General features: G+C 38.0%; 1 protein-coding gene across 1 annotated transcript in view; it reads left to right on the forward strand.

Moving 5' to 3' along the window:
• Window positions 1–1,294: 1,294 nt before the first annotated feature.
• The window catches only part of usp34 (ubiquitin specific peptidase 34), a 96,752-nt gene continuing 83,923 nt past the window's right edge, over window positions 1,295–14,123 (forward strand). Inside the window, exon 1 of the mRNA XM_049469226.1 lies at window positions 1,295–1,672. Coding sequence (XP_049325183.1) covers window positions 1,630–1,672 — 43 coding nt within the window. The 5' untranslated portion in view covers window positions 1,295–1,629. The remainder of the gene's footprint in view (window positions 1,673–14,123) is intronic.

The following is a 14,123-nucleotide window of genomic DNA, read 5'->3' on the forward strand; positions in this document are numbered from 1 at the left end:
GATTTCCATGTCGCGAGCCACCAGGAGATTCCTGTGTCTGTAGCTCTATCGTAAAAGTACCAAACAATTCTGTAAAAGGTACTATAAAATAGCGTAGTAGTGATCTTGCCTTATCTGTAGGGGAAAAAAGCTCTGATAACATCTGAAAATAAAGAAAAGTATGAAAGAAAAAGTGCTTTAAATCTCAAAAAACATCCATAAATTTAATATCTAAAAAATCAGATACAAATGTTTTCAGATGTAAAAAAAATCAGATGCACAAATTTTTAGATCTAAAAAATCAGGCGCATACATTTTAGGATCTGAAAAAAATCTGATCCATGTTTTTTTCAAATATAAAAAAATAAGATTCATACATTTTGTAAGTGTTAAAAAGGTCAAATTCATTATTTTTATTGAAATTCAAGTTCATGAATTACACTATTACATAATGCAACATTATTAAAATATACTTAAATATTACATTAAAATTTATAAAATTCAGATTAAGATATTTTTTTTCCGTTTTTGAGCTCCATATAGCGATTCTCTGATCACAGAGCCGAACATTGCCGAGCGGCGGAGGGAGACGCGGCGGAAAGAGCCGAACATTCAGAGTTGCCAGGTTCGCGGTTTCCCCGCCAAATTGGGCTTGATTGAAAATCCCGTCGCGGGTGAAAATGCAGGGGTGGCGGGGTGCGTTTTTTTGGGGATACTTTTAAAAATGAACACGGCGCCAACAAACAAAAAAAGTGGGTGTTGAGTCCTTGTAAGATTAATTACAATAATAAGAAACAGTAGAATGTAAGGAAAGACATCGTAAAAATCACTTTTGTTAATTGTGTTAATATTAAAACTGTTATAACAGAGCTAATAAAACACTAATGTTACAATATTATTAATGACTTTATGAATAGCATTAATCCCTTATAAACACAATACTAAATCGTACACTTATAGTTGTTTTGACATTTGCTTCAAACGTGTGACAGACAGATATTTTGGGCTAGTTTAGGCTTCTGAAAGCGGGTTTTAGACTGACCTTAGACTAGGATTAATAATTTGGTGAACCTGGCAACCCTGCGAACATTGTCGAATGGCGGAGGAAGACGCGGCGGTAAGAGCCGAACATTGCCGAGCGGCGGAGGAATACGCGGCGGAAAGAGCCGAACATTACCGAGTGGCGGAAAGAGCCGAACATTGTCCAGTGGCGGAGGAAGACGCGGCGGAAAGAGCCGAACATTGTCGAGTGGCGGAGGGAGACGTGCCGGAAGGAGCCGAATATTCCCGAGTGGCGGAGGGAGACGGACCGGAAAGAGCCGAAGTGTTACTGAATGTCGCCCCCCGTTTTCAACATGGCTGTTGTAGTATGTGCTCTCTTCGACTCGCCTCTCCAACAGCTCAGTGCCTCAGTATACAGAGTCTGACATCGATCCTGCGGGAAGTACAGTGCGATTAGCGTGTTTATCAGACACATCCCCCCGCTGTGCTGCGAAATACACCCTTAAAGCGGGCAGTTTGGCGGCGGGGCCTTTTCCTTTTACCCCCTCCTTTCCTCCAGAAAACAGCCAGCTGCCAACATTCACCATCCACCAACCATCTCCAATGGTCTGAGCACACTTCCAGCTCCTCTCCTATTCTTCATGAACGATGTGCGAAAACTGCGCCGAGCTGGTGGAGGTGCTGAACGAGAGTAAGTGCTGCTGTTTAATTAATTTATTATTTTTTTATTTGAGTTCAGTCTGTGTGGCTGGAGATCAGGGCTGGCTAAGTTATTTTAGCTCTAGATAGGTTGGGTTAATAATAATAATAATAATAATGCTGAGATGTTAGCTAACTAAGCTAGCATATGGCTGCAGCTTATGTAGTATTTGCCAGGTTTGCTAGATAAATAAACAGTTAGCTAGGTTAGATAGAAAACAGATAGATGGCTGGAGCTTTTTGTTTCAGGGTTGACTTGTTAGCTAGCTGTTAGCTTGGCTAGGTTTAGTTAAGCTAGCTAACCTAGCTATTGTGCTTGTTTGTGATTGTGTGTGTTTGCTGTGTGTTAATATGATCTCTGCCTCGTCCAGGCCTCCACAAAAAAATGCTGCATTTCACCCTCAGATCTGATCTTGCTGAATGTCATCCTGCTGGAGACAGAGCTAACTTGCTGTTTTTATAGCTAGATTAGCTTCAGTCTGGCCTTCTTCCTCCTCCCTCACACTATACAGCCTTGCTTTGCTTTTCACTGCTCTGCCATGCATCCATCAGTCAGGGTGTCAGACTGAGTTCTAGTTCTGCTAGTTTTGTGTTATTAATCTTTTTTAATGTATCATTAACACCAAGCTTTAATACTCATATTTGCAGTATATGTAACCTGGTCAGCATTTGTTGAGCTCACTTTTTTAATTAGTTATTTGCTTTGACACCAAACCACATTGTGCCCAAAGTTGAACTTGTTTGCTTATTTTTTTCAATGTGTGATTTTGTTTTTAAGCATTTTATTGCCATTGTTTTTAGATTTCCAAGCAAATCCACTCTTCGCTGAATGCCCTGATATGTATCATTTGATTTAAAAAATCTTTTTCTTGGCTGTGTTTTTAGATTTTTTAAGCATTTTCTTAGCTGTGTTTTTAGCTAAAGTTGAAATTCACTCTTCACTCAATGCCTAGTCATTTACTTATTTGTTTATCTAGTTGTATTTCTCATATAAAACAAGTTAAGGGGGTTCATTGTGTACTTAAAAACAGACAATGTTGTATTAAGATATGAGTTCAATGTTCACCCAAAATGCATATCTTTTTAGATGTTGATTTAGTTGTATTTGTGATACAAATGTAGTGCCGGTTGTATTTTATTTTATACTAAATCTAAACCTGAGCTTGATTCACTTTCTTGGCTGTGTTTTGTAGATTGTCAAGCATTTTCTTGGCTGTGTTTTTAACTAAAGTGATTTCCAAGCTCCAAATCCACTATTCACTCAATGCCTAGTTATTTACCTATTTGTTTATCCAGCTATATTTCTTTTATAAATGATGTTCAGGGTTTCATTATGTACGTAAAAACAGAATTAAGATATCAAGCAAATCCACTGTTTACCCACTGTTTGCTTGACTCACTTTCTTGTCTGTGTTTGTAGCTAGATTTGTTAGATTTATAAACAACAGCAAGCTGTTTTATCTATCTTATCTATTTTTTTGCTGTATTTTTAGATAAATAAACTTCAGGGGTTTATAGTGTACTAAAAACTATGAATTTGAGCTTTAGGTTAGATTTATAAAGTCCAAATCCACTCTTATCTAAATGCATAGTCATTAGTTTATACATTTTTCTTATATGGTGTACATTCTTATATGGCATAAATATAATATAAGTTTAGAGGTTTAATATATACTAAAAAACACAAACTTGGTCTTGAGACTTTTAGATTTTCAAGCAAATCCACTGTTTACCCAAATGCCCAGCAGTTTAGCTGATTGTTGATTTGTTTAATTAAGTGCATTTCTTCTTTAATAATATGTAAAAATACAAATTGGGGCTTTATTTAATATTTTTGTTGGCTGTGTTTTTAGATGTTTAAGCAAATCCACTGTTCAGTTATATAGGTTATATGAGGTTATGTAGATAGTTAGTTAGCTGTATACCCTGTATAAAGTTAGCTAGGCTAGCTAGCTTAATACTACCCTTAATACTAGCTTTCTAACACAGCCTATGTGTTTTATATAGCTTTTATTTTAATGTCAGGGTTTTTCTGCTGTTTTAAAACGTGTATTATTTCGTTATAAGCAGTTATAGCAGTGGTGCTTGGTCTGAGAGCACGGTGTCCGGTGTTAGGCCGAGTTTAAGCTAAGCTATGCTATGCCAAGCTAAGCTATGTCAAGTGGACAAAATGACAGCTAGCTCCTTAGTAAGCATATATTCCGTCTTTTATGATTTTTAATCACGTTTAATCACGCGCTAATATGTTTATAAGATGTTTAACAGTTGAATTTAATATCATACTCATGTATCCTCACGTTATATTTGGTTGTAAACTCATTTAAAGAGCTATTAAGCTAGCTAGGGTATATACTTATGATTAGCTAGAACAGCTAGTTAGCTAACCAAGCTAACAGCGCTAGCCGGCTGTGTAGCTGCATTTTGGGCTGTTTTTTTTACTGTTGACATCTGCTTTCTCCGACTATATAAACCCCCAGAATGATCATGTCAGTTTTTATTTTCTTCAAATGTCAAACTAGTTCAGAGTCCAGACTGTCCGGTCTAAGCCAGCTGGCTAACGTGTTGTGGTCCATTTGTTGTGCAAACTAAGCTACAAAGGGAGAATCCAGCCTCCCTTCACAATGAAAACTTCAGCAGGCCCTGCAGTATTGCACAGTTGTCACTTTAGCCGAGGGAAAATGCTGAGTACTCCCAGTTTCTCAGGGTGGATTTCTGTAAATGACTGTGTTTAACAGTGTTTTAACTGTGCTGTGTCCTTGTTTTGCTCCAAAACAGGTTTTCACATTTTTACCACAGGTGATTGTGATGGTTGTGCTGCTGGTACTTTGTTTTTTTTAGACCCTTTTTTAAAATCATTATTCCTAATTTATGTATATTTTACATTGCTCAGATCATTTTAAGTGGTTTAAAATACTCGCGTTAGTTTATAAACACTACAATATTACAGCTTGAAAAATATACACAAATAGAGAGTTTCTGTCCGATTCAGATATCCATTATATACCAATATATACAGCTCTGGAAAAAAATAAGAGACCACTTAAAAATTAAGCGTTTCTTTGTTTTTACCAAATTGAAAAACTCTGGAATAGAATCAAGAGTAAGATGGATGATCACAAGCCATCAAACCAAACTGAACTGCTTGAATTTTTGCACCAGAAGTGAGTAGCATAAAGTTATCCAAAAGCAGTGAGTAAGACTGGTGGAGGAGAACATGATGCCAAGATTCATGAAAACTGTAAATAAAAAACAAGGTTTTTCCTCCAAATATTCTGAAGTCTTAAAACTTGTTCAATGTTCGTTTTGCTCAAACATAAACCTATAAATAGCAAAATCAGAGAAACTGATTCAGAAACTGAAGTGGTCTCTAAATTTTTCCAGAGCCATATATATCCACTAAAATGCGATTTCTGTGCCAACCCAGATATCCGATATTAAACATGTATATGTCCACCAATATTTGAGTTCTGTGCCGATCCAATTATCCGATATTAAGCATCTATATATTCAGCTAAAAACTAATTTTGAGCCAATCCAATATCCTGTATTTAACATGTATATATCCACCAATATGGGGATTCTGTGCTGATATTTGATATTAAACATGTAGACTGCACTGCTGGTCAATAGTTTTTGAGGTAAATAAATTAAGATAAGATTGATAATAAAATAAGTCCATTGTTTGTAATTAATGTTAGCTTAGCATCTACCAGGTTTGCTTCTTAGCTTAGCATCTACCATGTTTTGGTTGTTTACCTTGGTTTATTGTGCTGCTGTGTGAGAATTGTTTAATATTTTTTTACATACAATTGTGCCTTTTGTTTTTGCATGTCAGAAAATGAAACAGCGTGGGCGAGCGTAGCATCGCTCTAGTTTTTATCATTATCAGTGACTGCCAGGGTATCTGGGACAAGAGTCAACCAGGGTCAAACCATGATATTATGTATATAATTAAGCATTAAGGAGCAGATCTGTGTCTGCTACAGGTGTGCTGAATGGACCATTTGTAAAGCTGCAAAATAATTTACAAATTGGCTTATATTTTACCTAAATGTGTGTGCAATGTCCTAGGATTCTGCAGTCTAGGACTGCATGATACTGGAAGAAACTGTCATTGCAATATTTTTTTCTCCTTGATATTTATTGCGACAGTGATTCTCACCAGATTTAAATAGAAGTGCTCACATTTTTGTTGAGTATGTAAAACGTATCATACTTTCTGATGTAGCATTTTTACCATATCATTTTTACATCTCTGGCGCTCAGAGTTCAGCAGAGTTTTAAATAAGTTGTTCTCAAGTTTGCCTGAAGAAGATAACATAGCATCTAGACCCAACCTTGATCAATATCTCTTTATCAGCCTGATTGCGCTGAAATAAACAGCGACCAATTTTGGCTTTGAAAACACTGATCAGGCCTTAATAATTTAACATGTTGTGTGGTTTGTTATTTAATGGTCTCTAGCAGAACACAAAATTTGCAGCTTATTTCCTACATTATCCAGCATGCATTACCCAGCAGTGGAGCTGGACAATATATCACATAGTGATAAACTTTTCTCATCATGTCGAGGATATGATGAGAAAACGTCATAGCTGCTTTGACAGAGTGTAAAAAATCGTGTTGTATTGAATGGTTAAGCAAAAAAAATTAATAAAATAATTGAAAACCGTTGTGCTGTGCATAAAAGTACATAAATAGTTTTTTTAAAAATCTGCCATTGCTGGTGTATTTTTTTTTCTGTGAGTTAAAACACTATAAATACTGTCTGTCAAAAGATTATCTTTAAATACTGCAATATAACATTTTGCCACGTTGCCCAGCTCTCTCTGTGCGTGATTATGTACACCCAGTGTGGTGGATTTTATACTGTTCATATCATTTAGGAATTATTGCGATAGACAATATTTTTGTAATTGTAAGACTATTAAATGCCACTGACATAATTATAACAGAATAGCATAAAAAAATTATACACTTTTTAAATAATTCTATACTTATTTTTTCACATGCTTTAGTCCACGCTGTGTGCATGGAGTCAAAGTTATTGAAGCATGGCTGGCTTAAATACTGTTTACTGTCATATAGTATGTGAACAAACATACAAAGAAACACAATGGACAATATCATGATTATCAAAAATTATTGAGTTCATATTCATTTATTGTACGATAAATCGATATTGCAATTATTTTGACAGGCCTAGTATTAACCAATTTTTTTAAAGGAATATATTATAATGTAGAATTTGGCCATATCGTTTAGTGCTACTCAGGAGTTTATAAAATGTAGATGTGTTGCTATCTGGATGACCTTGTGTGTTCCAGCTTGGTGGGAAAATGTCTCTATGCTGGTAGTTTTTGAAAAATTCCCACTGTCTTCTAGAAACCTCTTCAGAAGGGGGTTTTCCTTGTTTTTACCCCTGAAACTGTTTGTAGTCTGCTGAAGCTCCTCTGCAGCTCCCATGCAGGAGGTGAATAAACGTGATTACAGCAAATGTAGTGAGGGTTTTATGATTCATTGTGGCTAGAGTCGCTTTAACCTCACTGCAAGTCATAAAAACGTGAAGACAAACAAAAACGTTTTTTTTTACATTTATTTTGACATTTATTTGATTGTAGACAGTATGAACACAAGATATTTAATTTGATGTTTTGTCTGCTTAACTTTATTTAATTTATTAATATACTGAAAAACCATTCCTGCTTTTAGGTGATGTAACTCATTTCAAACAAAACTGGCACAGTAAAAATGTGAGATACCAAGTCATGAAATGTGTCGGGTGTTATTTAGGTGTCTTAACTAATTAATACATTAATTGCAGGGTTTCTGAATTCTCCACACGCTCTCTATAGGGGATGAACAAATGCTGTCTCTGCTGCTCCATGTTGTTTACACACCCAGTCTGTGCTGGGTTCACTGATCACAGCCGTGCGCCTCTGGTTACTATGTGTACTATTGAAAAGACTGTTTAAAAGCGCAGCAGCACATCACCGTTCTCTGTTAAAGCAGTTTCACACTGCACAGATATTCGCACTGGAACACAGAATCTTCTCACTATACTTCTCACTACTTTCTTGCTACAAATTAAAGGAGACGATGTGCTCACGTGGTTTATTGGTGCGTGTTTTGGTGCGTTTGGGTTTGTGCCTGTGTGAAACCAAACCAAACAGGGAAAGAATGCTTTACAAAAAACAAACTCATCAACTGATCTGGACCATAGAAACCATCTAAACTACAGGTGTGAAAACACCCTAAAATAATATCACAATATTTCAAGGTATTTTTGCGATAATGATATTCTTGCTGATTTGATAAACATTTTTTTAAGTTTAAGAATCAATTCAGTTCAAGAATATACTACAACAAAATAAATATTAACGTAAGAGTTTAATTCATTTGGTAAAAAAAGACAAGACAAAAAAAAATAAAGTAATGTAACAAAAAAAAATCTACCTCCAATCTGAAGTACTGCATATTTAGTGCACACACATAAACTTCAAACAAACTATTAAAAATAAAATATAATAGACAGGTAAATAAATTCAAATGTGCTTTTTTTTTTTTTTTTTTTTAAGAATATCGCAATATCACGATATGGAGGGTTTTTTTATTGGGTCAGAATTTTTGGTGCTAATATTGTTTTCGATATGATATATGATATGATATATTATATGATATGATATGGCACACCTCTAATAACCACCATCCTTTTTGTACGTAATCATGCCCTAATAAAGCCGGGCGATATGGCAAATTTATTATATCACTGCATATTAAAGCATATTGATGATAAGATATTAGTACATTTATCACAATACGATAAAGTATTACTATATTTATATGCTCAGGAGAAAACAGTCCTATTCTATTGGCAGTTTTTTCACCTCTACAGGGATTAGACAAGCTGTGTGTGCAAACATTTGGGCATATAGTTGTCACAGGCCTGAGAGTTGTGTATGTAGGTCTGTAGGCATGTGTTTTGTGGATGCCCCACTATAACCCCCCGCTGCCCGCTTGAGTGGTAGCCCCATGTGTGCATAGGCAGCTTAACCCTTGACCTTGAAATCTGTTGTATATGTGCAGCGCTCCCCACCCTGTTCAGCGATAATATCAAACAATGCAGCACACTGTGTGTGTGTGTGTGTGTGTGTGTGTGTGTGTGTGTGGTTTTAGTGGGACTCAGACATGCAGGGAGACAGGAACGTCCCGGGGGGTACACCTACCCCACCCTGACTGCACGCTGTGGGGCAAAACATGTTCAACATGGGTTTCAGTGAAAAGACTAAATAATTAGACAGAAATACATTTACGCTTTTTAATTCCCACATTTAAATACCTTATTTGTAACCTAAAAATTGTCATAAGGGTGAGTTTTCAGTGAAGTTTCTCCAGCACTAAGGCTGGGTACAACAGCATTAGCATTAGCTGCTAACTATGCTAAGCACTAGCTCTTTCGGCGCTCGGAGGCGAGTATATTGGACTGTAGTCTGCGTGTTTTCTGTGTTAAAACAAGCTATGTGGAGCGAATGGCTAGCTGATAGCACCCTGGTTTACTGGAACACTAGCCAGGTTCCTCAGGCTAATGCTAATGGTTCTGCACCCAGCCTTAGTGCTGGAGAAACTTCTCTGAAAACTCACCTTTAGACAAAACATCTAGCACTCGTTTGACTTTAAAAGAATTTTTTTTTTTAAAGAATTTTAAAAGGGAAACATGGCTACACCCTTGCTCACTTCGATATAGGCATCCTTACCAGTGTCCCTTAATGTGCCTTATCAGGTGTGCCTTAGAGTCCAAAAAATACTTTAAATGGTATAATTACTAAAAACTTTGGTTCAGCCAACAAGTTAATATCGCTGCGTCCTAAGTTACAGGTCACTTGAAGAGATCATCTTCATCTTAGTTGTTTATTTGCTCTTCATCTTTGTTGTCTTCACCTTTTCTTGTGTCAGTGCTGATATAAACACACAGAAATATAGGAATTAAAACTAAATTATCTAGTAAGTTTGTTGGCTGGTTTAAAGTTGCGTAATACACACATGTCTATTGCAATATTTAGTTTGGCAATATTATATTGATTCTTATAAATACAGCAGTTTTTGTGTACAAATTGGTGTTGTGTTTAAACCTTGTCCACTAGATAGAGATATCAGTGTTGTCTATCTACAGATCCCACTGTTCTGATTGGATTAAAATGTAAACTTTCCTTTGACGCAGATTTTAGATTTTATAAAAATGATAGTGATTTTTTTGGTTTAAACAATTGCAATGTATCACCTTGCTTACATTGAATTGTACAGCAGACAGTCCTGATGTTTAGAGGTGTTTATTAGCATATGACAAATGAGTCATCAAACAGTGCGTATAGTATTGATTTATAGGATTATTACTATTTATTATTATAAATGGTAATAAATAGAGCCTGGTTCGATCTGGTTTTGCGCTGATTGTTAGCGCGGGCAGCGTGGAGATTGGTGGAGAATGCGGGCTGCGGCGAGGGAAGCTGTCAAAGACAGAGTGAAATCTGATGTAGGTCAGGATGAGCAGCTGCTGCCGCGAACTTGAGGACCCGGTGGTGGACGTGGTCCGACGTCCAGGAGCCGCGCGGTTGCCATGGAAACAGCTAACTGGGTCCTGGCGGAGGCGGCTGTGTTTGGGGTGGTGTGAGGTGAGGTGAGGTAGCTGGTCGAGGTGTCTGGAGGAAGAGCAGTGTGGAGAGGTTGGGCTGGTTCTGTGGGTTAATGGTTAATGGTTATACTGGGGAGTACACAGTGAGTGCCTGTGCTGTGGTTTAGTCTGTTCCGCTGTAAACCCTGTGAACTGAATCAGTTGTAATACAGCAGTCTGATCTGAACAGTGCTAGTGTTGCTATGGTAACTCAGCTCGTCCTTTCAGGATCTGTCTGTCTCTGTCTGTCTCTGTCTGTCTTTGTGTTATATTGGCAAGAACCAGGTAATACAATGCAGAGCATATCACAATACAGAGGTTAAGAGACAATATATCACAATACAGCTCAGGGGAAAAAAAACAAGAGGCCACCTAAAAATGATGAGTTTCTTTGATTTTACCAAATTGAAAACCTCTGGAATATAATCAAGAGGAAGATGGATGATCACAAGCCATCAAACCACCAAACTGAACTGCTTGAATTTTTGCACCAGGAGTGAGTAGAATAAAGTTATCCAAAAGCAGTGTGTAAGACTGGTGGAGAAGAACATGCTAAGATGCATAAGAAAAACTGTGATTAAAAAACAGGGTTATTCCATCAAATATTGATTTCTGAACTCTTAAAACTTTATTAGCATTATTTGCATTTATTTCCTGCAAATAAATGCTCTAAATTGTAATATTTTTATTTGGAATTTGGGAGAAATGTTGTCTGTAGTTTATAGAATAAAACAACAATGTTCATTTTACTCAAACATAAACCTATAAATAGCAAAATCAGAGAAACTGATTCAGAAACTAAACTCTGCTCTCTTATTATTATTTTTTTTTGCAGAGATGTATATCGCAACGCTCTAAGCAAAGTTATGTATTGTGGTGTGATATTTTGAATCCAATGTAACACTATCATGTTCATATTTATATTTATACTTATGTATATGTCTCCGTGTCTGTTACCTTCTAGCTCACACCTGGCATTAGGCACATTATTCTATATGCAGTTCTATACTCGGTCCTATTCTATTGGCATTACATTTCTACAGGTATGACACAAGTTGTGTGCACGCTTTGTCTTTGCAATGTGTGGAAATTACACGAGCTGAATGCATTCATTAAAAATTGTGTCCACAAACATTTGGGAACACCTGGTTTCAGCCTGAAACATCAGCACACACCATAAAGTTGGACTCTGAGGTTGTTGGAAGAACAGTTTGTGTGGAGTGTCCACTGTGTTTTAGTTTGTGTGTGTGTGTATGTGTGCGAGGTGATTATGCAGTCGGATTGGCCTGAGGCTGGCTGTAGGGGGTTTGTGGAGGGGGAATTCATACACAGCTAATGGGCCTTCAGCAAGGTGAAGCTGATAATAAGAGCAGACCATCAGACAAAGATATATCACCACAATACTTCACAATATGCAGTATACTGTATTTCACTCTGTTTATTCTCACAGTGTTCTGTGCTGTGGAGAGGTCAGAATGGCAAACAATGCACCTGCAAATCAGCAGCCCATATTTTAAACACTGTATTTTCAATAAATAAATAGTTTATTCTGTTACTCTACACCGGATGTGGTGTTCAAAAGCACTGCTATATTCTGGAATGCAGCTCTCTTCTGAAGACTGCTCTGGTGTAGATGACTGCTCTTTTCTGGAACACAGCTCTGTTGTGAAGAACTGCTTTATTAAAGATGACTGTTCTGTTGTAGATTACTGCTCTTTTCTGCAACACTGCTCTATTGTAGATGACCACTCTGTGCTAGAACACAGCTGTGCAGACGACTGCTCTGTTGTGGACGACTGCTCTTTTCTGGAACACAGCTCTGTGCTAGAATACAACTCTGTTGTGGTGGGCCGCTCTGTTGTGGAGGACCGCTCTATTAAAGATGACTGCTCTTTTCTGGAACACAGCTCTGTTGTGAAGAACTGCTTTATTAAAGATGACTGTTCTGTTGTAGATTACTGCTCTTTTCTGCAACACTGCTCTATTGTAGATGACCACTCTGTGCTAGAACACAGCTGTGCAGACGACTGCTCTGTTGTGGACGACTGCTCTTTTCTGGAACACAGCTCTGTGCTAGAATACAACTCTGTTGTGGTGGGCCGCTCTGTTGTGGAGGACCGCTCTATTAAAGATGACTGTTCTGTTGTAGATGACTGCTCTGTGTTAGAACATAGCTCTGTTGTGGACGACTGCTCTTTTCTGAAACACAGCTCTGTTGTGAAAAACTGCTCTATTAAAGATGACTGTTCTGTTGTAAATTACTGCTCTTTTCTGCAACACTGCTCTATTGTAGATGACTACTCTGTGCTAGAACACAGCTGTGCAGACAACTGCTCTGTTGTAGACGACTGCTCTTTTCTGGAACACAGCTCTGTGCTAGAACACTGCTATGTTGTGAAGGACTGCTCTGTGCTAGATTATTTTGGTGGACCTCTCTGTTGTGGAGGACCGCTCTATTAAAGATGACTGTTCTGTTGCAGATGACCGCTCTGCGTTAGAACACAGCTCTGTTGTGGTGGACAGCTCTATTAAAGATGACTGTTCTGTTGTAGATGACTGCTCTGTGTTAGAACATAGCTCTGTTGTGGGCGACTGCTCTTTTCTGGAACAAAGCTCTGTGCTAGAACACAACTCTGTTGTGGTGGACCGCTCTGTTGTGGAGGACCGCTCTATTAAAGATGACTGTTCTGTTGTAGATGACAGCTCTGTGTTAGAACATAGCTCTGTTGTGGGCGACTGCTCTTTTCTGGAACACAGCTCTGTGCTAGAACACAACTCTGCTGTGGTGGACAGCTCTATTAAAGATGACTGTTCTGTTGTAGATGACTGCTCTGTGTTAGAACATAGCTCTGTTGTGGGCGACTGCTCTTTTCTGGAACACAGCTCTGTGCTAGAACACACTTCTGTTGTGTTGGGCCGCTCTGTTGTGGAGGACCGCTCTACTAAATATGACTGTTATGTTGTAGATGACAGCTCTGTGTTAGAACATAGCTCTGTTGTGGACGACTGCTCTTTTCTGGAACACAGCTCTGTGCTAGAACACAACTCTGCTGTGGTGGACCGCTCTATTAAAGATGACTGTTCTGTTGTAGATGACAGCTCTGTGCTAGAAGATAGTTCTGTTGTGGAGGACTGCTCTATTAAAGATGACTATTTTGTTGTAGATCATTGCTCTTTTCTGGAACACTTTTCTACTGCACTATTGTAGACAACAGCTCTGTGCTAGAACACAGCTCTGTGCTAGAACACAGCTCTATGCTAGAACACAGCTTTGAAGTCGAATGATCTATTGTAGACGACTGCAGCTCTCTGTGTTGTTGATGACTGCTCTTTTCTGGAACCCAGCTCTTTGCGAGAACACAGCTCTGTGCTAGAACAAAGCTTTGTTGTGGAGGACTGCTCTATTTAAGACTACTTCTTTTCTAGGTTACTGCTCTTTTCTGGAATTTTGCTCTATTGTAGATGACTGTTCTGTGCTAGAACGCAGCTTTATGCTAGAACAAAGCTGTGTAGAAGACTGCTCTGTGCTAGAACACAGCTCTGTTGTGAAGGTCTGCTATGCTATAGATGAGTGCTCTAGATTCAGACGACAGCTAGAACAAAGCTTTGTAGATGACTGCTCTTTTCTTCGGACAACCGCTCTTTGCTAGAAAACTGTTGTTGTTGTAGAGAACTGCTCTGTGCTAGAACACAGCTGTGTAGTCGAATGCTCTGATGTAGACAACTGCTCTTTTTATTATGGACAATTGCTCTTTGCTAGAAAACCGTTGTTGTT

Source organism: Astyanax mexicanus, chromosome 21, assembly GCF_023375975.1.
Source record: "Astyanax mexicanus isolate ESR-SI-001 chromosome 21, AstMex3_surface, whole genome shotgun sequence".
In the NCBI taxonomy this organism is placed as follows: domain Eukaryota; kingdom Metazoa; phylum Chordata; class Actinopteri; order Characiformes; family Acestrorhamphidae; genus Astyanax; species Astyanax mexicanus.